Below are 26,188 nucleotides of genomic sequence, written 5' to 3'. Positions count from 1 at the left end.
CTTCATCCTCCTCTTAAATACCTCATGAATAGGTTTTATATGCCCTTTGCAGATACAAAGGTTTTTTACCTTTTCACTTCCCACGGTTTGAACAACTTAAGAGACTTTGCTGGAACCTGAACTGAAGCAATATTCTTAGAAAACTCTTCAGCAAAGTATCACTTACCCCAGAATACAAAAGTTCCTCAGAGAATCACAAAGGCAATTGGAAAACACTTTGTTTTTCAACAGACAAAACCTTTTTAACCTAGCATTATTGATCTGGAAGATCAAAAAACCCAAGGAAGACGCTAGAAGACAAATGTTTTTTGTGAAAAACTTCACCAAGTCATTCACTTTGGTAAGGTAAGATCATGACAAATTTCACCTCTCCCATGATAAAAGTTCCTCTCACGGAGGATCAAAAGACACTGTCTCCAGCAGAAACATAAAGTAGTTTAAAAACTCTGTACCACAAGACAAATGCAACATCTGAGAAGGTAGAAATTTGAAGGAATTAAAATACCTGCCTTAAGGAGATGCCATGCAACTCTGCCTGTGATGACAATACATTAAATTTTGAAAGCAATGAGGTTGCAACTTTTCTGAACTTTTTATTTCAAATGGAAAATAGTTGCTTTTAAAGAAAGCCAAGGAAAGATGGATCGAAAATACTCTTGCACTCTATTCAAAGTTCTTTAAAGCCCTAAGCCAAACACAGGCTGAATAGGCTGATTACCAGTATAGAAAAAAATTACATGCACCCCAGGTTCAAGGGCATAATAATCTCTTACTGCTACAGCAAGGTAAAGGGGAGAGAAATAACTGGCTTTTTTCTCCCACCTACATGAAGGAAGAGAATGTGTCTGATTCTTTGTTTAAAAAGAGAGGGCTGTCACCCTAGTCACACTGCTATTTTGACACCCAAGTACACCTACTAAATCCCAGAAAAACCTGTGAAAGTTGAAGTTATTGAATAGAGCTGCATTCACATTCCTTACACAGAAACTTAAGGAAGAAAATGAGTATTTTTGCTGCTGTTGCCAGTGAACAGATAAGTAACCTACATGAACTGAGCCAACTCGTCAGTCACTCACGTACTGCTATAACTTACTGAGTGCCAAAGCTGGTGGTGGGGAAGTTACAGACTTAACAAGTTACTACTAAATGCTATATTTTGACAAGAATTTTCAACCTCTGACTTGGATGTATCTAAAGCAGCAGCTTTTGTGTGAGAAGATCCCAAGTCCTATTTTGTAATCTGCAAGACACATTCTCTCACCTAAAATGGTCTTCTTGCTGAGAACTAGAAAAGTAAGTACAGGAACAAAAAATTTTAAATGCTTAAAATTCCAGAGAACGGCATCTGAAGTTGACACGAAAACAAAGTAGCAGCTCAGATTAAAAAGAAGGAAGACCAAAAAAAACCCAAACAAAACAACAGACATTCAAGAGAACAACACACAATGCGATAGGACTAGCAGCCAACGGAAATTAAGAGTAGTACTTCATTTGGTGATTCAAATAAGTAAATGAGGAAAATCAAAACAACAAACAGCATTCAGCAGATAAATAAAACTACTTCAGAAACCAAACCCAACCCTAAATAATTTGATTGTCCTAGATTTGAGTCATATCTCAGTATAAAAGAGACATGCTTTTATTACCTTTCTTTCGAAAGAGTGCATTTAGATAGTTTTCTGCTTGGCATTCAATCTTATCAGTGTTGGACTGGCCCTGAGATGACAGTTCCTCTGTAGGCGTTGACTGTGAAGAACCAATAACTGATGCACGATCCTAGAAAACACATGAAGATTTTAACGACTTTTATAAGTTAGTCTACTTGTAGTATACAATTAAATTATTGAGCTACAAAGTGAAAAAGCAACACTGAAAAGGTATTTACTATAAAGCCAAACCACCTCACACTATCTCATAGCCAAACTACCTTGAGTCAAAATGAAGTATTAACCCATTTGCAAAATTCAACTGTCCAATTCTTACTTTTATACCAAGAAGTTGGGGAATCAAGCTCAATGTTGTGTTCATACTTACACTGACTGTTTCTTTGTGTAAATTACAAAAGGAACATTTCTCATCCATAGACCAGTCAGTTAGCTCTTCTGGCTCACAGTCTTAAAAGAAGAAAAAAAAGCTAGATGTTTTAAACAAGTAAAAATGGATTTTGAAAACAAAACGCATCCTACAATTCTCTTAAATAAATTCCATCATAACCTAATATGCACTTATTGGTACAATGTAGCCAGTAGTATTCAATTCTTTACATATTTCCAGCCTTGTCTGGCTGACATAGTTCAGCCTTCAATAGCAGAGGGCACCTTTCTTAAAAGGAAAATCGAACTTGTGTATTTCAACTGATTATATATTCAGAGGCACCTGAATACTGTAAACAAAGCTCTAGATTGCAGTCATTCCTTTTAACAAAACCACGAAAACTTGTAGCAAACTAAGCTATGAATTATGATACAGACTACTCATTTCATTTGAGCTACATGCATTGTACATACAATATTTTAACTTATTTTATACCATCACTACAGGTAAACCAAAACCCTTTCCTCTTCGGTAGCACCTGATTTATTCAGAAAATTTCAAAATAACTTGCTGTGTTTATGGCAGCAAGTTCCTGCCAGACGAAGGAAACCTGCTCCCCTCAACCAGACAGCAAAGCCCCAGATCCCCCTGGCGAACAAGTACCAGGTGCTGCAGGTGGAATCCAGCCCTGAGGATGAGGATGATGGCTCCCACAGCCCAGAATCCCTCCCTAGGCTGCACCATCCTCAGAAAAAGATAAAAACATCCTCCATCAAGAAGAAGAGGAGGGGACTCCCTCCTAAAAGGAACGGAGGGACCCATTTGCAGATCGGACCCGCTCCACAGAGAGGTCTGCTGCTTACTGGGGGCATCAGTGAAGGAGGTAGCTAGAAAACTTCCTTCCCTGGTCCACGAGACAGACTACTATCCTCTGATAGCAGTCCAAACTGGTAATGATGATCTAGTAAACAGAAAGACCAAAGCCATCAAGAAAGACTTCAGGGCCATTGGGAAAATGATGGAGGGCTCTGGGGCTCAGATAGTATTCTGCTCCATCCCAAGGCTAAACAGAGAGGAGCTGGAAGTCAGGAAGAAGAATTCGATTAATGCCTGGCTCCGAGCCTGGTGTGAGGAGAGGGGCTTCGGCTTCTTTGATCATGGGGTGGCTCACGCACCCCCAGGCTTTGTTACTAAGGATGGGACACGTGTGTCTCCTAGGGGGGCTAAAGCCCTTGCTAAAAGCCTAGCTAAGCTCATAAATCGAGCTTTAAACTAGATGTGAAGGGGGAGGGGGTTGAGACCAGGCTAGACAGGAGCGAGCCTGGATGTGGGGCACTGGTGATTCGGAGAGGGTGTGCTGGTGAGGATCACCAGTACATCACCACACAGAAAGTGGGGGAGAACACACCTGGGGGGTGCTAAGGGAGATTCGGGCACTCTGGTGCTAGCTACTCCAGTTACCAGGCAATTGGGAACGAACTCTGTTCCCTCTAAGAGGGCTGAAGGCTCCTCAGCTCAACTGAAGTGCATTTACACCAATGCATGCAGCATGGGGAATAAGAAGGAAGAGCTGGAAGCTGTCGTAGGGCAAGGAGCCTATGATGTCGTTGCCATCACGGAAACGTGGTGGGATGACTGATATAACTGGAGTGCAGCTGTGGTGGGGTACAAACTCTTCAGGTGGGATAGGAAGGGTAGGAGAGGAGGTGGGGTAGCCCTCTTTGTAAGGGAGGACTTGGACACCATTGAGATGGATTGTGGCGACGAGGAGATTGAGTGCCTGTGGGTTAAAATCAGAGGAGCCCATAAGAAGGTAGATTTTGTGACTGGAGTCTGTTACAGACCACCCAGCCAAGGAGAAGCAGCTGATGAGCTCTTCTAAAAACAGCTAGATCAATGCCTCATGTTCTTGTGGGAGACTTCAATCTTCCTGATATCTGCTGGAAGTACAATAGAACAGAAAGGAAGCAGTCTAGGAGGTTCCTGGAGTGCGTGGAAGACAACTTCCTTGCACAGCTGGTGAATGAACCAACAAGGGAAGGTGCCCTCCTGGACCTGCTGTTTGTGAACAGAGAAGGCCTTGTGGGGGATGTGGCAGTAGGTGGACACCTAGGACAAAAGGATCATGAGATGATAGGGTTTCCTGTTCTAGGTGAAGTGAAGAGGGTGGTTAGCAGGACAGTAGCACTTAAGTTCCGGAGGGCAGACTTTGGACTCTTCAGAAGGCTGGTTGGCAAAGTCTCATGGGAGACGGTACTTAAGGGCAAGGGAGCCCATGAGGGCTGGGAGCTCTTCAAAAAGGAAATCCTAGCAGCTCAGGAGAAAGCAGTCCCCATGTTCCAGAAAAGAAGCCAGCAGGGGAGAAAGCCAGCTTGGTTGAACAGAGAGATCTTGAGTGATATCAAGAAGAAGAGAAATGTTCATGGGCTCTGGAAGAGGGGACAGGCCTCTTGGGTGGACTACAGGAGGGAAGTGAGATTGTGTAGAGAAAAAAATCAGAAGGGCTAAGGCTCAACTAGAAATCAGATTGGCCAAGTCTGTGAAAGATAACAAAAAATCTTTCCATAAATATATAAAATCTAGAAGGAGGACTAGGGAGACCATACAGTCCCTATTGGACACAGAAGGAACAACAGCGACAGGGGATGAGGAAAAGGCTGAGGTACTTAATGCCTTCTTTGCCTCAGTCTTTAATTGTAAAGAAAGTTGTTCTGTCTGTGTACAAACCCAGGAGCCAGAGGAGCAAAATGAGGCTCCCATGATCCAAGAGGAGGTGGTCAGAGCCTTGCTAGCCCAGCTAGACACCCACAAGTCTATGGGGCTGGATGGGATTCACCCAAGGGTATTGAAGGAGCTGGCAGATGTGCTGGCCAAACCCCTTTCCATCATCTTCCAACAGTCCTGGAAGACTGGGGAAGTCCCACTGGACTGGAGGTTGGCTGATGTTGTGCCCATCTACAAGAAGGGTCGCAGGGAGGACCCAGGGAACTACAGGCCTCTCAGTCTGACCTCAGTGCCAGGGAAAGTCATGGAACAGGTGATCTTGAGTGCTATCATGAAGCACATGCAAGAGAACCGGGTGATCAGGCCCAGTCAACATGGGTTCACAAGAGGCAGGTCTTGCCAAACTAACCTGATCGCCTGCTATGACAAAGTGACTCGGCTGCTGAATGAGGGAAAGGCTGTGGATGTGGTCTTCCTGGACTTCAGCAGAGCCTTTGACACAGTTTCTTGCAGCATTCTGCTTGAGAAACTGTCAGCCTCTGGCCTGGACAGGCGCACACTCTCCTGGGTGGAAAACTGGTTGGATGGCCGAGCCCAGAGAGTGGTGTGGTAAATGGTGTGAAATCCAGCTGGAGGCCAGTGACAAGTGGGGTTCCCCAGGGCTCAGTGCTGGGTCCAGCCCTGTTCAATGTCTTTATCAATGACCTGGATGAAGGCATTTAGTGCACTCTTAGCAAGTTTGCAGACGACACTAAGCTGGGTGGAAGTGTTGACACGCTGGAGGGTAGGGAGGCTCTGCAAAGGGATCTGAACAGGCTGGACCACTGGGCTGAGTCCAGTGGCATGAGGTTTAACAAGGCCAAGTGCTGGGTCCTGCACTTGGGGCACAACAACCCTATGCAGTGCTCCAGACTAGGAGAAGTCTGTCTAGAAAGCTGCCTGGAGGAGAGGGACCTGGGCGTGTTGGTTGACAGCTGACTGAACATGAGCCAGCAGTGTGCCCAGGTGGCCAAGAAGGCCAATGGCATCTTGGCTTGCATCAGAAACGGCGTGACCAGCAGGTCCAGGGAGGTTATTCTCCCTCTGTATTCTGCACTGGTGAGACCGCTCCTCGAATCCTGTGTTCAGTTCTGGGCCCCTCACCACAAGAAGGATGTTGAGGCTCTGGAGCGAGTCCAGAGAAGAGCAAAAAAGCTGGTGAAGGGGCTGGAGAACAGGCCTTATGAGGAGCGGCTGAGAGAGCTGGGGTTGTTTAGCCTGGAGAAGAGGAGGCTGAGGGGAGACCTCATTGCTCTCTATAACTACCTGAAAGGAGTTATTATTCTGTATTAATAACATGTTAAATACTTCAAGGGGTGCAATCCACAGGCAAAAAAATCCTACACTATTCTTTTGGAGCAAATTTACATTTTCATAGTCTTCCTTGCAACCACAATAAATTCTGCTTATGAATGCTGGAGTTCTGCACATAACTCAAAGAACAGTTATATTTTCAGAGAAATTACCTTCTGCCTTGGAATCCTAAAGTTCCACTGTTAAAAGTCTAACTAGAGGGCAATCCTTGTGTGTCGTCAAAAAAAGCAAACCTTGAGAAACATCAGTTCCACATAATGCTAAATTTATTCAAAGAAGTATAAACTGCGTACAACATAACTCATTAGGCATGCCAGTGAGCTAAAGAAAACTGCCATCAGATAGCAGGTGTATACCAAATATGTCAAATGCCAGGCATTCAACTGTCTCAGGTCACCACCACAGGAATACTGAGACCATTATTAGTTTTTAAGTACACATAGACAACTGTACTCTCAAAAAGATCGGGGGCACAGATGGCACTTTAATTAGAATAAGCTTTCTCTTAGCTGCATTCAGTTTAGGATCATGATCATCTTCCCTCCACATTTTATCTTGCTCGGGGTCAGTTGATGAAAGATTTACTGACAATCTACAACATTCGCCAGCCCACAAGAAAAAGCTGTTAAGACCGTGCAAAGAGCATTTTAATACTAAGCATGGTACAGATTACTTGAAACCAAAGTAGTTTAGTACAAAGCTGTTAAACTCATTTCCATTTTTAAGAAAAAAACAGTGAGCTTTGACAAAAACTACTACCCTTTTTTTAAGCCTTTCACATCTTTGTTTCCCCCAACCATATTTCCCAAGAAGTCATGCTGAATTAAACAAATACCAACATGTGTAGTATGAACCAGATTCCATTTTTATCTCTTAAATGTGAGCCAATTGTCTATTAAATCTAAATATGAGATAGCTTCAGAAATCCAACCCTTACTTTCCACTATTTTCTGCATTACTATAATTTCTCTATAAAGTTTCCAGCTATTTGTCACAATTCTGAACAAATTACTCTTTCCTTTTTTTAAATGGCACCACTGCTTCCTCATAAGTACATTAGAATATCTGAGGTGTTTGTGTTCCTTCATCTTTTTAATTTCATACAATTTGAATGACATCAGAGATTTGTGTTTCCAATAGAATTTTCCATCCTGTTACTTTATATATGAATTGATATTCCAGAATAATCTAAAGAAAAATAAAACGCACATGCAAATACGCCCTTCATTACATAAAAAGAGATTTTCTTTTTTTCTCCGACAGAGAAAGAATGATACAAGAGTCGCTTTTCTCCCACAAGACACTTTTTCCTCTGTCCATACGAAACCAGAACCCCAGCAAAGAACACAAAGAAAATACACACGTATCAGATGATTAGAGGAAAAGCTTTCTAAAGCCCAGCTAAATATCCATACGCAGAATGTAAAGCATAGCAACTTTCATGTGATTCTATTTAGCTGAAAATGAGTATAAGCAACGGATTAGAAAGCCCTAACAATTCAATGACACAAGAAGTCTGGAGCACATGACAAAGGTCAGAAGCCAAGATATAGAACTTGACACCTTCACAACAAGAAGCTGCACTGTGAAAGTAGTCAGGGAAAAAACCACAAACCCTTGGTGCTAAATGAATAGAAGTGATGAGACCCATTTTAGCAAGCCCAATACAAGTCCTACATATACATAAAATAGGAATTTCAAGATATCTAAGAAAATCTTGCTATCTTCAGATTGTTGTTATGGGTGGCTGTTTCAGTTTAATTAGTTTGGCTTCTAAGCAAGATAATTTGAGGTTTAAAAGATATTTTCTTTGAAAAGTAAAAAACCCACTAGTAAAACTGAAGAGTACCTTTTACGGTTTAAATTGGTTGTTTTGATCTACTATTCTCTCAACCAACTTCGGCAGAACACAATACAACACAGAACTGAGGAGGAAATATATAAATTAACACACTCACATTTAATTCACATTACTGTTTTCTTTAATGTTAGAAATAATACATAAACCCAAAAATATAAGAGGAAAAAAGCTATTGTAGCACGGCAGTATTTATTTCAATTGATTCTTACACACTTCTAGATAAGAAAGCCATATGAATTCTTGAGGTTTGTTCAAAGAAATATGCACACTCTTACTAATGAGGCACAATGACTCATATTGACAGCACTGATTCAGTGGTTATGATGAGAAAGACGGACACCTTACAATATGCATCTATTTAGGCATGTTGCGAAGAGTCTAAAAACTTGGGTTCCAATTCCACCAACTGTGTATTTTGTTAATGAACACAAATTATTTACTTTGTGTCCTAATTTCACTGTCTGTAAAATGCAAAGTGGCACTTAAGTTACAACAGTGGAAATTTTACTCAAGAGTTCTGTGACAGGGGACAGGACAAGAGGGAATGGCCTCAAGCTCCGCCAGGGGAGGTTTAGGCTAGACGTTAGGAAAAAATTCTTTACAGAAAGGGTCATTGGGCACTGGAACAGGCTGCCCAGGGAGGTGGTTGAGTCCCCTTCCCTGGAGGTGTTTAAGGCAATGGTGGATGAGGTGCTGAGGGATATGGTTTAGTGTTTGATAGGAACGGTTGGACTCGATGATCCGGTGGGTCTCTTCCAACCTGGTTATTCTGTGATTATAATGCAATTCAGTCCTCAAATTAGAAATAACCTTGTATCCTCCATACAAACACGGCAATTTCAAACAGGATTACTGAAGTTACTGATGCTCTATCTATAAAAACAAAACAAAAAATAGTACCCGTTCCAATGTACCACTACCTCTTCTGCAGTAGCTCCAAAAGTAAAAATCAGTTTTACAGATGTGTCAAACACATTATTAACAGACATTACTGCAAATTGTAAAAAAAACCAAACAACCAAACAAAAAAAAAACCAAAAAACCTTTACATTTTAGATAAACATGGATTTAACTTGCAGGACAAAGTCACATCAAATATCGAAGATCCTCTGCAGGCAACGGAACTAGCAGATCTTAAAACAGGTCACCAGAAAACATAACGACTCACTGGAATTATAACCAGAAGATACAGTGCACAGCAGATGCAAGTACTACTCATGAACATAAGCTTTAACCCAAATTTAATCATTTCTTACATGTTTTTAAGGCTAACTAGAGGTGTGCTTAGAGATGTTTTAGTGACAAAAAAATATTCTTAAAACATTAGTACAGCAGTATTTCAGTTCTTCCACTTTCCCTTGAAAGTAGCGCCTTGCGTATGATACAGGCCAAGAAATTTGCACAATATGAAGAGAAAAAAAAAAAACGTAACGAAGTTAAAGCAATCCTTCCAAACCTATTTTAATATATGCCACTCTGCCTCATATACTTGCAGTGTAAGTTACATGCTTTACAAATTACACTATCAGAAAATAAATTAAGAAATTAAATGGAACATTTTGAAGGTTCAATAACAGAATTTTTTTTTCTAAAGCTGTGAAAATTAACTCGACAGAACACTTCTTTCAACATTTCAAAGCTGCATTTTCCTCCTCTGCTTTTGTTAAAGACTGATAAATCATTTCAAAACTTAACTAGCTAGAGCCTCAGGTGTTACTGGCAACTCTTCCAGCAAAACCAAGTCCATTTGGAATAAGGTTAAATCTTAAGGGTAACAGAAAATATATTTGTTTATATATATATACACACACACTTAAATACTTCTTATAGATACACTCTTACTTCATATATATAAAATTTATTTCATATATATAAAGATGCATTAAAAAAAAAAGCATAAGTTTTCTTGACCACTACCAGACAATCAAACTTGCATTCATTAGCTTCCTTTTCTTAATTAATGTCAATAGGAAGCATCCTTTCTTCCCTTTCTAAAAGTTGTCCAAAAAAATGAAGTAGGAGATGCACTATTCCAGAAAATACTATTGAATGCACTATTCTATTCTCATAGGAGCTTTTCAGGAAAGCTTAGCTAATCCAAAATTTGTTTTACCTACATTTTACCAATGCACAGTATTCACAAGAACACAGTGAAATAAACACAAGAAAGAAACAATTGAAAACATCCTTTTTAGGATCCAATACATACTTTAAACTACCTTTAACTAAAAGAGAAACTAATAAATTAAGGTAATTACACTAAAAACTGGCTTATTTACCTTCAAATAAACTGAGGTCTCTTCGTAGCCTTGGTCCATAAAGCCCTTCTAAAATACTTTCAAAACCTGGAGACAAAAGAAACATTAAGAACAGTAAATCAAAAGTTTCTTAAAAGAAAGCAATTTCAAGAACTCTGGCAACGAGCATTCTCAATTTCTGATAGCAATTTAAAAAACTGTTACATTTATCATGCACGTATTTACTCTTTCCACTCTACTACTATTCAACAGAATTAGAAGATAAAAATAAGGCAACTGCCATCTGCACACAATCAGCCTACTAAGCCATGCCCCAACAACCTCATTAGACTTAAAATAACTACCACAGAATCTTAAAGGTGGGAGGATTAGCCTCATAGCTCTACACAAGTGAAGCAGTCTCTCTATTACATTGAGAATTAGAATGGAGGGAAACCTTCAAAATCAGTAACTTCTCATTTATGATAACCTGAAACTATACAATCTGAGTAGGATAGTATTTCTAAAAGCATAAAAAAAAGATTATTTTATGGTTTTCATTCTTTAATATAGACAGGTCTTGGATACGAAGATGTAGCTATTTTGTAGTACTTTGCAAGATTAGTTTATCTTCACACCACATTAAAGATACCAATGTGTTCAGGAAACAATTAGCTACCATCCACAAAGAACATTTAGCATCATGAAATTTGCTTATCAGCTGTGATAGCCTGTAAGGCAACAACATACTGCTCTCTCAAAAAAGGACAGTTACTTCTTGGTTTAGACTGTATCTACACTCATATAAGGAAGAATATGTACCATGTCTTAAGTATCACGTTAAACAATATATTAAAACTCTAACATAGACAGGTGAAACTATCTTAATACAGAGGAGATGTCAGCTTGACAGGTACATTTTATTAAAACTTACCTTTCAATTTTGTATTATTCTATAATTTTAATATGAATTATGTCTATATTACTGAACTAAATTTACTATAATTATACTTGCTATGAATATATGATTTGAACTATGAATGTATTTACTATTTTAATTTTCCACTTTTCTTTGCAATAAATTCCTATGCAAGAACACAATTTAAGTGACAAAAAACACTGTCCTCTCAAATATAAATACACACATATATATATACACACGTATACACTTTTTCAAACACAATCTACAAAAACTAGAAAGCAAATATCCAAGGCCCAAGCAGACACTAAAAATTGTCTTAGAACATTATCCACCAACTCTTATATTCAATGTAATATAAAAACACATAGCATTGCATAAATTCCCAGTTCTTCAGAGAGTTATGGATAAGAAAAAGCAAGAGAGATGAAGCAGTCTGAAGTTAAGATAGCAACTCCCCAAACAAAATAGACTGGAAATATAACAGACTGTGTGTCTTATTATTATCTTTAATACTATAAACTGCAAGCCACTTTAGCTCAGCAACCAGTCAGCACTTAGATACTTGCATATTACTATCACTGGGTAAGGACATGATGACTTCTCTTGCATACAGTTGTACTTATTCCAAAAGAACAAACCCTAACTCCCATTTTTTTACAACGTCCCAAATTAAACAATAGGAAGCTTGCTGACCATTCCAGTCAGCACCCAAAACCTACCCTCTCCCCTGTTCCAGGCGAGGAGGGTGTTTGTTACTTGTTCCTGCCTTTACTTTTGGAATTACACAGATTGCTTGCCCTACTGCTTGCTCCTGCCTGTGCAAAACCATGGGCAATTTTTATGGAAGGATGCAATTTCCAAACAGAGTTCCATACAGCTTGGATTAAAGACGGCAATTAGTACACCATGGAGATTTTTTTCAGAAGAAGGGACACACCAACCCTCTTCTCTGCTAGTTCACCCAACTTAGTTCCATCCCACCCATCCAAAGTGATGCTTTGCTTCTAAGTCTGCCCAGAACTTCCCCATGGAGCCACAACAAGGCCTTGAGAAGGGTGGTGTGTAGTGAGAGGTGTCCCTGTCCACGGTGGTGGGGTTGGGGGCTGGGGGAAGGTTGTAACTATATGATCTTCAAGGTTCCTTCTAACCCAAAGCATTCTATGATTCTATTATTTGCTTCCTAACATTTGCATACCAGATCCTTTCTCTTAAAGGAAAGGTTACTTGTACAACTTAACAATATACAGAGAATGTTTTTCCAGTCCTTATTCTAATGTCTTGTCAGAATAGATGGGTACCACTTCCACATTGCACTGTTTTCTACAAAGTTCTGCTGCTGCTTTTCATTGATTCATACAATTTTAATTTAGCCTGACCAGGAAGGTACATTTTATTTCTTCCACAGCTGCTGATGGAAACCTGCTAGCACTGTTTCATACAATGCAACCACATGAATGCAGACATTTCAACAAACCTTTGTTTCACTTCATGAGATAGTATGCATAAGCAAATGGTAGTAGTAGTTTTGGAACTCTTCAGAACCTGAAAAGCCTACAGATACCAGTTAGAAATACGCTTTGTTTTTAACTATTGTCATTCACCAATAAAAAAACAAATCTAAATTAATTTTACAGAATTTTTCATGTATCTGGGTGGCCAATTGCCTCCTTGATTAAGAACTACTTGGATTACAAACTACCTTTCAAAGCTAGCGTTATTTCAGCCCTGACACTTTCCAGCTCCAAACTGAATAGAAACACAGCTGGGTCTATTAACTTGCAATGGCCCAATCTGTCAAACACCCTTTACCTCCAGTAATTATCAGCTTTCTTCATTACCCGATACCCTTCATGATCCAAATCAGCTTCTCTAACAGTCTTCCAAAGCAGGAATTTATGATACAGCTAGTCTCTTAACCCAGTTAAAAGTTCCCATAGTTTGCTTTCCTGAACAAAGCTGTGAACAGTTCTTTTCCCCACATTAAATACCCTCTACAGAAGCTATTGCTTTCCTCACTTGGATAGGATGAAGACCCATGACAAGGGAAGCTGGAAGCTGTGCCCTCCAGCAACAGGAAGGGGGCTCTCTTATTCCATCAGTAGCTATTCGGGTACCAGAAAAACACATAGCCCAGGAAAGAGGGGAGAAGTAGCAACTTCCACTCCCATCAGGTTTGGCATCTAGGCCTGAACTATGGGTCACAGCACTGTCACTAAAAGGAAGCAATGGGTGACTGCAGTAACTGCAGACTCCCACGGAGATGAAAGCTTCTACACAGCAGCCAGACTGGCTGTCCTGAACACTCTGTTGTGGCTTGCTCATGGTCCAAACCTGGGAGATTGCAGAGAAACTCTTATAGCCCACCTGGCCATAGCAACATTACCATTTGTGTCCACCTACATGGCTACCATGATACAGCTAAAGATGATCCTCGCCAGATCAAAGCTAACCACAGGAGCTCAGGGACTATGGTGAATGACACCAGAGACCAGGTGTCGATTCATGGCAAAGGCTTTGACAGCAGTAAACACATCCTGTGGATCAACATCCTACTACATGTCTGCAGGAAGGACTTCAGCTCTTCATGTCTTATGAGCCTTCAAGAAAGAGTGCTGGAGAGACAGGATCTACTTGATAATGCCCATCATCATCAAAAGGCCTGCCCCATAGGAGGGCCTCAGACTATGTGGGGAAGTGGGGACTGAAGCCCAGAAAGTGGGAGAATAGGAGAGAAAGTAAATGCATGGGACAACATAACATAACAACACAACATCTTTCTATCTCCCTGAAAAAGCGGTAGAAGCAGGGACACATCCTAAGCAGCAGTATATGAATGCATTCAGCACAGGAAGCAAACACAGCAGATTAGAAATCAGAGCACAGGGCAATCTCACTGGGACCATGTGATGTGGTGAGATAACTCACACAGCTGGAGAAGTACAGTGGATGGATACCAGCTTTTAAGCAAGGAGAAGTGAGAAAGTCAAGGATGACAGTTCATGCAAAGACTTTTATGCAACGAACTTGAACTAATGGAAGTTTAGTGTGGAATGGGCTACAGGACAACTGAAAATTCATGGCTTAGGATTTAAACAGAGGAACATCATGGTGAACATCTGTCACAGACTTTTCAGTCAAGGGTAAGTAGGCGAAAAGCCTTCAAAAAAAATCCAAGTAAAAATGCTGCAAAATCAGAGGCCTTAGCTCTCACAAAAAACCCACCAATTAGCTAATGTCTGATGGAAATGCAACCTGGTCGCTCACAAGCAGCCCAGGAGATTTGTATGGTACCTGGAAGACAAATCTGACTGAGATGGTGGATAAGCTGAATACAGGAAACTTCACTAGACTTGCAACTCATTATTAAGGAATAATTGACCAGTGACATGACAGTTAACAGCAATCTTGGCCACAGAAGCCATGAGAAGGAATTTAAGTTCCCAACAGAAGTGAGGAACTCAAGCAGCTGAAAAATGGCCCTGGGTTTAGCAGTCACTGATTTACATCCCTTCCCTGGGAGGGATGTAGCAATGAAGCTAGAAGTAAGAACTGCTGTACTGTCTTGTCTAAGCTGTCTTAAATGGGCCAAAGGCCTATGGCAAGGTTTTTAGTGAGCTCTCCTACTAATTCTTCCTAAAGTTAAAAAAAAAAAAAAATCACAAAGGTAAAAGTAATTACCACTACTGAGCAATTTGGAAACTATCACTTTGTGAATGATTTTACATTCAGATTTTAAAGAGTATTAAAACAGGATTATTAAACCCAAACCAAGTCATTAAACTGTTGTGCACACTTTGAATAAAGTCTTCTTAAAGAGAAACTACCCTTCAAATGCTCATAGAACACCATGTTCTAGGTTTTCTGTAAGGTTTTATCACTGTAAACTACTTAGCGCCTGCCACATCTTAAAAGCTTATCTACATTAGAAAGTGTATGTTGCCAAGTACAAAGAATACAGGCTGTAAAATTCTTTGTTATGAATAAAACAGAATAATGATTAAATGGATACATCCCATGGAAGCTTCCTCATTTGTGCACCTTATACAAACTTAAGAGGTATTCAAGGAACATGAGGACTCTTCCTCACTGCATGACCAAATACAGCCATTTTTCATCTACTCTTTAGCAGTATTGTGGCTATGTATTATGAAGGCCTCTTCCACCCAGAAACTAGTAAACAGCTAAGCTGTACCTGCCACTGTGTAACCTACATGTAGATTGTGAGCTGAGCTGCACCAAGCCTAGAGGAAATCACAAGGTACAGACTTAGAGCTTTTAATAGAAGGTTGCCCTCCATCAACTTTTGACACAGGTTGTAAATGAACAATTTTACAACACAAATTGAGTTCAAACACATTTAGTTATACATTGGCTATTGCTTTCCCACAAGCTTTACCTCCATAATGTTCTTGAAAGAAAACAGTTAGTTTAGCCTCAGCTGATCCCAACTCAACAGCTTCTCAAGCTGCCCCCGTGCGCCATGTGAACACAACTGACCCTGCAAGTATGTTTTCTGTGAATCTGTTTGAATGACTATGTGTTTGGAGAACAGCCTGAAAAGAACACATATCACATAATAAATGGAAGCTGACATTTAAGTAGTGCTTTCAAATGCACCACACAAGTGCATTGGGACACAAGTAATTGCTATACAGCTGGGAAAAAGAACAGTAGTATATATGCTGGTTATATTAAAGTGGTTTTGATAGGTTTGGTCCACTCTGCAGCTACAAATTTCTTGATTCCCCTGCTCTCCTTTATAGCCTGATTAACTCCAGTATTTGTATGTTCTTTTCAAAAGAAAGTCAATTTCTTAGAAGCAGATACATTTCCATTTACCCTTGACACTTCATTCCTACACAAGTAGGTGTCCACCCTCTCATTCACATGTTTCTTTTCAGAAGTAATCCAAGACTAGGGCTTTAGCTACAACGTGGGGGTTTTTTTGTTTGGTTTTTTTTTTGGTTTGTTTTTTTTTGTTAGTAGCTGTATTTGAGACATTTTACTAAAATTTAATCCTTTTCAGTAAAAGGAAAAAACCATGCCTTTTTCTTTGCTCTTATTCAGTGCTACAGCACGATAATTCCAAACCCCAAGGAGAGGCCTCAAAAGGCTAGGCAAGAATTAAAATTGATGCAGGGGCATATTGAGGTAGTTGCCTAGCCATTAGTGGGAGGAAAACTGGGAATCCATGTAACTAGTTACCAAGCTGTAGCCACTGAATTACTAACAAAAACAACATTGGTGAAAGAAAACCCTATAGTTCAAATCCTCAAGACACCAGTTTCCTCACAATAAGCTATCTAGGAAGAACCTTCACCTACACTTGCTTCCTCCCCCCGCCTTTTGCTGCAGCTTTTTACAGTTTAGGAAGCTATGAGCAAATGAACAGATAAAAGGCTTTCAGTAAAGATATTTCTACATAAATTCACTTCTTCATTTGATATTTTTCCAAGTCATAAAGATAAAGATTGTTTTATTCACACCTCTTGATGCATACCAGAAATGGTAGATGAACGTTCCTTACATAGACAAAATTTAAATGGAAGATGGAGATGCTTAACAATACTGCTCATCTGACTAATTTTTACGGCTATGTTTCATCTTAATGCTGAAAGGCTACCCATTAGAAGAGATTATATTATTCTAACTATATATTAAGGAATTTGGAAAACACTAGGTGCATGCAAATTAATTTCTGTTTTTCTCCCTTCTTAGGCGTATCATCAGTTGGGCATAGAGTAAGACTGCTGCACATTGCTTTGAAGGACAGGGCACGCATGCGTATTTTTACCATGATGAAATAAGACTTCTAGCTTAAAGCACTACAGCTACTGGAGGCACCGCAGGCAAAAGTGGATTTTGAAGCTCTACAATACACACCTTTGTTAGCCCACTTAACAGAGTTAGCAGAATCATATGTCAGAATCTTCACAACTTCCGCATGCCTAAAAATTAACATCATAGGAATTTCCATTACACACAGCAGCTTACTATACCAAGAATCACATCCAAATTATGGTAGTTCAACTTGTTTTGTGCAAGTCCAAACCACTTGTTATTTAGCTTAAGTAAGCTCAGGCCTTAACATCATCTTTTTTTTTTTTTTAATAGCAGGAGAGATAAGTAACATGCATAAGCAAGGAAGAGTCATGTCTCCTTGTTTTTTGAGTTTATTCAATATTCTAAGCAGAGTAAATGGAATGAAAAGTTAAAGTAGGAAAAAAACGCACATTCTAAGCAGTATGGAGTTTAGCCCATTAATGCTGCATTTAAAATCAGAACTAACGTGAAAGTAGGTTAAGAACTGCCGATTTCAATTCTTAAAGGATTGTAAAATTTAACAAATGGTCTTTAAAATGTAATTAGGAAAATCTAAAGAATAGGATTACATTTAATAAGATTGGGCGCAGTACTGCCAGATACAGCATTAAAACGAAACTACCTTCTTTTATTTTATGGTGTTCTGTAATAGTAGTTAGTGTTACATTACTTAGTTGTAACAAGAGAATTGCTTACAACTCGAAGCTCAGTTTCTGCTGCTGCATTTTGCTTTGGCCATAGGAACATGGTCATCTAGTTTTCCTATAAATTGTTCTCATTCTGAAATAATACAAACCATATTTTGAGGTGGTATTTCTTAATCTGCAAGGATTATTGCATAAATTGTATGAGGAGTCTCAGAAACTAAAGTAGCATTGGAAAGAAACTATGGACTAGTAAGGACAAAAAGACAGGCCTTTCACTTCCCAGTTTATTGCCCTAAACAAGAAGCAAACCTCCTTAACTTCAATCCTCCTTTGCCCCACACACTTTTATTTAAGTAGCAGTAACTTCACATCAAGGCAGAATATACAAACACATAGTTCTAAGCTGATGTAACTAACATCACCGTGACAAGTAAAAATTTCCCCTTGTACGTGAAAATATGTAAGCAGTTAAAAACATTATGCTTTGTTCTTGCACACTAGTGCAGTGACTTGAAAGATTTTTTTTTTCCCCTTGACCTTTTGTCTTCTTTCACTCAACTGAAATACGATCCCTTCTGAAAAACCACCCATTATTCAAAAAAGTATTATGTGTAAGTGACAAAATTCAGTTCTACTTCTCCCCATTCTACAATTTCATGGCTGCATTATTTAGTTTGGCTCAGTACAGAAGTATACCTGAAGGAAGCTTTGTGGTTTACATTACTAGGTCAATGATCAACAATCTTAGATCTAAGCAATTATACCACAGGCAGAATTCAACTTCATCAGTTTCATGAAGCATTAGAAATACTTTTTTTTTCCTTATAAAACAAACAAGGCACAAACAGAACACCAAATCTCTTAGCTTCTCAAAAAAAGCCCCCAAAAAACCAAAAAAAAAAAAAAACAACAAAAAACTAAAACCCAAACAAACGAAACCAAAAAAAACCCCAAACGCCAAATCCACAAAAAAATCCACCGACCTTCTGCTTCTCTTCAAATTCTCTCAATAGTACTTCAATATATATTTCAAAATACCAATGCAAAAGTAGGAAGCTTACTTAAAAGAAGCAATGAAATAATAAGACTTTCTTAAGAGATATCCCTTTCATAAAAAAAGGACCTGGACCTGACATTCAGACCCCTTTTAGTTTCTAACCTTATGAATTTCCAGCCTCCCAAAGTACATGCCCCCATTTTTCAGGTGCCGCGTACACTGCGTCCCACCATATTTGACACCAAGTCATTGGTTCCCCTGAGAAATGGTTATCAGCTTATAAAAGTTTTGCAATTTTTTTGTCTTCTAATAAAGAAACAGTCTCTTGCTTCCAAGCGACAGGAAAAAAACATCAGAAACTCAGACCCCCTAAGAACTGGTGTTTATTGCTCAGCCATCATCATGTTCCTTTGATACATCAAACTGTTCACTAATTTAGAAAACATACTGAGTTTTCTGTAGCACTAATTCAAAATTTTAAAAAGCACTGAATAGTTATCTCAATCCTTTTCTTTGTTAAACCTAGTTACCTTTGTCCCACCATTCAGATACAAGCAACAACTCCCTTTGAACTTGCTAAAGGAGAACAGTCCACAGAGAAGATATTTGTTTTCACATTTTATACCAATAAAATAGAGCATTTAACATAGCACCTTAAATTACACGTTAACATCTCTGTCTGTTTCTTCTGTCTCTCTCTTCCCTCCACAGGTCAGCTGGATTTTTTCTAATCTGCTATAATAATTTTAAAAAGGATCAACCAAGTGATGAAAGTCCTGAATCACTGAGGCTTGCTGAGCAGAATATTCAGCATGACAACAGAAGCAAAAATGAATAAGTCTTTAATCATACGTTACCTTTTTCTTGTCTGTAATATTAATACAGAATATCTTTTCAGTAAAATTCATTATCTGATAAAATGCTGGCCAGGTTCTCAGGTAAAACAATGGTTAATTTCTCTGCAAGAAAAATTCTTGTGACATAATTTAAGACAAATTTTGCATAAGGGTAGGGCAGGGAGGGGGTTTCTGTTGAATATCTTGTCTAGCTTGAATCCAGTTTTTGCTTATAGCACTGGAAGTATTCTTATAATAGAAAATTCTAAACATTTAACTAAAATACACTCACTTTCTTTACCATATTGATTCAGAGCAAATAGCAACCAACATACCAGAGATTCCAATGTGAAAGGGAGGAAATCCTCTATTTATACTCAAATACAAATTCCAAACCATAGTTAATAAAGATACTTCTCCTTCTCTAATGCAAATCTTGACTCCACGAATTAATGTAATTGAGGACACTGCTGCTGCCACCAAGAAGACACAGCATGACCAAAAGTTTAAATGAGACCACCAAACAGCTTCAGTTCTAATTGGCTACTTTTCACTTAAAATAAAAATCCTTGCTTTTTTAACTCTCTAACGCTGTGCTTTGCTGCAATGCAGGCAGTGATGGAATATAGTTTCCAAAAAGAGTATGTGTACATCAAAAGAAGTAGCTATAACATTAAGTGGTTTGGCAGAACACAAAGACGGAGTAATATTCCGGTGCTAGGAAGAGATGGACATTGGTCATACCTCAGAGGCAAAAACAAGAGGAGGAAACCTCCTGCCTTCTCAATTGTTCAACAATTTTAAAGAAAAGGGTAGCAGCCAACAGGGGAATTAAAAAGAAGAAAAAAAAGATGATTTGTAGGTTAAGTACAGATGGAGATTAGCATATTAACATCAATGCAGGTCTGTTTTTCAGGTACTTATAAATCTCAGCAAGAAAAATGAGGTTCACTAAAAAAGGAAGCATTTCTACACTCTGAAGTAACCTTTTATGCCAGTAAAAAAGTGGTCCTTGTAGGCTTCTAAATGGGAAAGCCCACACTACACCTTTTACTGCAGCTTCCAGACACTGTCAAAATTAAAGTTAGATTTAATTACTAACATAGTAGCAAGACATTGAGAGATGTGTTACCTATACTTTAGAAGGCATAAAAAAAAAATTCAGAAGTGACTGTGCTGCTGTGAATAGAGGAAGAGAAAAAGGCTTCAGTGAAAGTTGCCAGAATTTAATTTCTGTTCTCTCTAAAAAAATCTTCTTCTTTTGAACAATGATGGAATCCCAGCTATCACACAGGGCCAGTTAGATATGGAATTGGTGCAAATATCGGTGTTTTTCAGACATCAAAGCTTATCCTGCTACCTTTCTTTGTTCAAGACACTAGAAGTTATCTAGATACAAACTGGTTCTCCGAACTGTGCTGGATAACTTGGGCTGGTTAAAAGTTTAGAGTTTCTATTCTTAGAGAAGAAAATTCAGAGGGAATAGGCCATTGGGAAAGACAACAGCCAACTTGGAGAAATGTTCACGGCTTTCTCAGTTGGTATCAATGTAACCATTTTACAACACAAGCATAATAATGTCCAAGACTAAAACAGAGTAAGCTGTTACTTTCAGAAGACAGTGTGCTTGAAGCATGTCCTTGTTATCCATGATTTTAAGATTTAAATGACGACTGAAAAGTTTGGCTATTTTACCTAAAAAGTTTAGGATTCCTTCCCACACAAAGGTTTCTTTTCTACTTGAAGGCCTAGTCAAATGTTCAGTAAATCACCATGGAAAAGTCAAGTCCACAGCAAGTCTGTAACAATGAATGTGACAACACCGGCTTACTATTATGTGGTATCACACAATTAACCAGCATCTGGAATAAAGTCTAGTAGTCAACTAATGAATAAGTAAGTCTGGCACACTTCATGTTCTTTGATTCCTAATAATCAAGGAAGCTCACTACTAAGAAGGGAGAGCTGGCTGAAAGCTGTTTGAGAAAAATACAGTTTCCAGAAAATGCCAGATCACTGAGCCAAAAAAATACTTAATTCAAAACATTCCCAGCCTAATGGGCTTTTGAGAAACTGAAGCTTAAGAATCTGCACTACACCATGGACCTACTGCAAGCTAATGAAGCTGCAAGCCTCCAGGAGCATACCATGAAACTGATGCCTGACAGCAAGTTTACCAAGGAAGTGCAATTTCCTAAGGGAGCCAGAGTTTCATGGCAATTTTCAGGAGGTTTCTTTTCAATTATCATTTCTACACCATCCAAACAACCTGTCTATTCCCCACAAAGTGCTAACCATTCTGAAACAATGAACAAAAGTCACTTATCTCCTAGTAGATGCATCACCCTTGTATTCAGCAATTATTTATTTCTATTACTTCTTAAAAGTTTGAAATTGACTGAAATTCTGCAACTAGATTACACCTATACAGTGGTTGCCTGAAATCAACTGAGTACCTGATGAAGCTACAATAGTCCTTTCATTCTGTAGGACAAAATAGCATCTTGTATCTAGACACCAAATTGTAACACAGTAAGTGAACTATCAACTCTGAAGAATTCAGCACTGAGATTTACATGCTGTATTTACTTCAGAAGATACAAATGCTGAAGCCAGTTTTTTAAAAAGTATTTTCAATAATGCTAGCCAGACCACAGCTTTACTAAGATGTGAGTGCAATGTACCTTTAAACTAGCAGTTAAGTTTGTCGTAAGTTTATCTTTCTATATTTTATAACGCCTATGCCATGTATATTCACCTTTAACGAGGTTTATTTTTATGAATATCTAGTTTAAAAAAAAAATAAACCAACAAAACAATAAAAAACCCAAACACACAAGATGGCCATCATTGTTGTATCCAGTTTTTTTTTTGTTGGGTTTTTTTTTTTCCTTTTCAGAAGGACCATGAATTTTAAAATGGAAGAAAAAAAAAAAGAGTAGAATCTTTACCAATCTTACTATTCCATTCACAATCTAGTGAGTTAAGTCCAAGACAGCCATATCCTATTGCTTCCCCCAAGTCTCAAGCCAGGCAAAACAGGAAGCTTCAGTTCTTTGAGCTGATCTGTGAAGTCGGGTACTTTTCCCTCCTAATGAAACAATTCGGAAGACAACAGACAACTTAGGGAAGTCAACTGAACTGCAAGGTCAAGAACACAGGAACAGGATTTCTTAAAAGAAAGGTGTGATTACACTCTGCATTTCCAGCAAGAGGGAAACTTCTGCAGGAACCAGATAAATCTCAGTTCCATCATTCTGGAAATCTTCATATGAAGTTACTTATCTGGTACTAAACTTCTTAATCACATAGGTCATGGTCACTCATATCCCACACAAAGAGCAGAACGGCCTTTATTAATAATCTGCAAGGCTGAGAATGAAGGAGGAGAAAATGCCAGAGTACCACTTCAGATGTAAAACTGACAAAAAAGTGGAGTGTGCAGCTTCTAATTGTTCTGTATGTTACACAATCAGGTTAGTTGGTCATGAAGTGCCAAGTGGAGAAGTACAGCACCACACAGAATGAAGGACAGTTAACAACTCTTCAAATAGACCATCCAAATCACTACGGAGCAGCTACTCTTGCAGACAACAGTAGAAGAGGCTGCTCTGGCTCTTCTCAGTTTGTGATGCTGGTGGTTGAATGAGACTGAAAAGGTGAACAAAAGGTATGCAATCTGTTGTTCCTACCTAGGAAATGAATAAAAAGTTCTCAAGCAAACAAGAAGTCACTCTACTGTCTTTAAGAGGCTCTGTTAATATCAGTTTCCTCAAAGCAATTTGATTCCTCCGAAGATTCTGAAGAGATGCCAAGATCTCACACAATATGAAAGTGTCAAAAATTACTTTGAAATGCATGAAGTACCAGCCCTCAAAATGCTACTATATGTGGCAACCTGAAGTAAAGGCCTTATAAAGCTGGGCTTGGGCCAGCAAAACCCCTGCCTGAACCACTGGACAAGTATTCATAAAGTCACCAATTAAGAGGCATACTCAGCACATAAGATCACAGATTTTAATAACCTAAATCATCACACTAAATAAGAAAGTTTCCTCGGGACACACTACAGCGGGTTTCTCTCACTGCTTTTTCTCCCACAGCGTCACTGCAGAAACCATTGATCAGTTCAATAACAAATCCATGACTCTCAATTCGAGGTTCACTCCCTAAAGGTCTGTGGACAAAGAGTGCTTGCCAGAGTAATGCCAACAACAATTCAGACATGACTAATTTACAGACAAATATTTCTTCAAAAACTCTGATGTTTGTAAGAATTACTGAACAGATTAATGTGAATTCCTCAGTGAAACATTTCTATTTTTTCTAGAAACCCTAGTTTTACGAAAGTACTCTGTGCTACACAAAGTGAAGTAGTGCAGTACTCAATGCAGAAATATTCAGGACTCAAGTAATCTACCACGGCCTCTGAAGACTGTGTGCAAAAGTTGATCTAGGGTAAGTGCCAAAGTGCAGTTCTTCACATCAGCACTAAGCTCAGAGAGCACTCTGGACACTTCCAACATTTCAAGATAAGAATTCCTGTTGCCACAAGTTACAAATGGAGCGTTTCTTATTAAATCTCATTTACTTTGGGGAGAACATACTTGTTCAGGAGTCAGTAGATGCATGTACAGAGACAGGAAATAGAACTCCTTTCCAATACCTCTTAACTGGTCTGATGGTCTTGCTGAAGAAATTCTCTCCAATAAAGTGTAACATTTGGCATTCCAACAGAGAAGGCCAGTATCATGAGGGGGCTTGTTCTTGCTGTTTAAAAAGCATTAAAATAAACTACAGTAATAAGCCTAAGGAAAAAGGAAAAGCCCAAAACTCTAGACCCACCTTGTACTTCTCAGCTCAACATTAGACAGTTAAGAGGATCTGATAACAAGGAAGGGGAGTCTATGTTTTCTGACAGCCCCACAGTAGACTAATATCAAGTGCCTGCGACATGTACATCAGTTAAGAATTCAGACAGATGCATGAACTGGCATCTCAAGACAAAACTTTGCCAATCCTGAGGAGAATTTGCAGAATGCCTGTAAAACAGGCACACATCTGACAAAAAAAAGGAGGAAAACAACAACAAGCAATGCTGAAAGACCCGGTCCAGCCTGCAGAAAGGCTATTAGATAATTTCCTTAAGAGTAACCTTTACTTGCCAAATAAGTTTTACCAACAAACAAAAGAAGCATACAAGTATATCTAAAATTCCAACCAATTGCATCAGGACAGAACATGATATAGGCATCAAAGATAAACACATGACATTTCATTTCACATCTGATGATATGAATTGCAGGAGCAAACACCTGGAAACAAGTAAAGAACCCATTAAAAGCTGCAAAGTAAAATTTACTTCGACCAAGTGATCTCATTTCCTGATAGACCACAGTACAACTATAAGCCATTAACTGATCAATTCCTGAAATTTAGGCATCAACAGACAAAGGTGTGGCAAGACCTCAACTAAGACAGCTTAGAAACAAAGACTCCTGAACCTCTTCCTTGAGGAAAAATTCTCTATATGTCACCAGAAGATCTCTGACCTACCAGAGTGCAACACACAAGTGGCAGAATTCTAAAGTAACTATGTAAGATGGTAAAAATGAGTTTATAAACCATGTTTCCCGAACAGCCATTGAACTATATAATTTCCAAGCTTATTTTCAGTCAGCTAAATACTATCTGTGAATTTTGTATGCCCTGATTTACAGACATTTTCATTTTCAACTCCTCAGGCCAAGTAGTTAATCATAGAATCATAGAATAACCAGGTTGGAAGAGACCCACCGGATCATTGAGTCCAACCGTTCCTATCAAACACTAAACCATGCCCCTTAGCACCTCGTCCACCCGTCCCTTAACCCCTCCAGGGAAGGTGACTCAACCACCTCCCTGGGCAGCCTCTGCCAGTGCCCAATGACCCTTTCTGTGAAGAATTTTTTCCTAATGTCCAGCCTAACTCTCCCCTGGAGGAGGAACTTGAGGCCATTCCCTCTTGTCCTGTCTCCTGTCACTTGGGAGAAGAGGCTAGCATCCTTCTCTCTACAACCTCCTTTCAGGTAGTTGTAGAGAGCAATGAGGTCTCCCCTCAGCCTCCTCTTCTCCAGGCTAAACAACCCCAGCTCTCTCAGCCACTCCTCGTAAGACTTGTTCTCCAGCCCCCTCACCAGCTTTGTTGCTCTTCTCTGGACTCGCTCCAGAGCCTCAACATCCTTTTTGTGGTGAGGGGCCCAGAACTGAACACAGGATTCAAGGAGCGGTCTCACCAGTGCCGAGTACAGAGGGAGGATAACCTCCCTGGACCTGCTGGTCACGCCGTTTCTGATGCAAGCCAAGATGCCATTGGCCTTCTTGGCCACCTGGGCACACTGCTGGCTCATGTTCAGTCAGCTGTCAACCAACACCCCCAGGTCCCTCTCCTCCAGGCAGCTTTCCAGCCAGACTTCTCCCAGTCTGTAGCACCGCATAGGGTTGTTGTGCCCCAAGTGCAGGACCCAGCACTTGGCCTTGTTAAACCTCATGCCACTGGACTCAGCCCAGCGGTCCAGCCTGTCCAGATCCCTTTGCAGAGCTTCTCTACCCTCCAGCAGATCAACACTTCCACCCAACTTAGTGTCGTCCGCAAACTTGCTAAGAGTGCACTAAATGCCTTCATCCAGGTCATTGATAAAGACATTGAACAGGGCTGGACCCAGCACTGAGCCCTGGGGAACCCCACTTGTCACTGGCCTCCAGCTGGATTTCA

The 26,188-nt window shown here is 39.4% G+C and overlaps 1 protein-coding gene across 8 annotated transcripts in view; it reads right to left on the bottom strand.

Moving 5' to 3' along the window:
* LCORL (ligand dependent nuclear receptor corepressor like) overlaps positions 1–26,188 on the bottom strand; it is an 82,053-nt gene that overhangs the window by 41,756 nt on the left and 14,109 nt on the right. For all 8 annotated transcript variants that reach the window (XM_069856261.1, XM_069856264.1, XM_069856262.1 and 5 more), the window contains exons 2-4: positions 10,252–10,317; positions 2,035–2,114; positions 1,647–1,776 (exon numbers count right to left, since the gene is read on the bottom strand). In XM_069856261.1, coding sequence (XP_069712362.1) covers positions 1,647–1,776; positions 2,035–2,114; positions 10,252–10,317 — 276 coding nt within the window. The remainder of the gene's footprint in view (positions 1–1,646; positions 1,777–2,034; positions 2,115–10,251; positions 10,318–26,188) is intronic.

This window comes from Phaenicophaeus curvirostris, chromosome 4 (assembly GCF_032191515.1).
Source record: "Phaenicophaeus curvirostris isolate KB17595 chromosome 4, BPBGC_Pcur_1.0, whole genome shotgun sequence".
NCBI lineage: Eukaryota > Metazoa > Chordata > Aves > Cuculiformes > Cuculidae > Phaenicophaeus > Phaenicophaeus curvirostris.
This window is presented reverse-complemented; position numbering and strand designations above follow the sequence as displayed.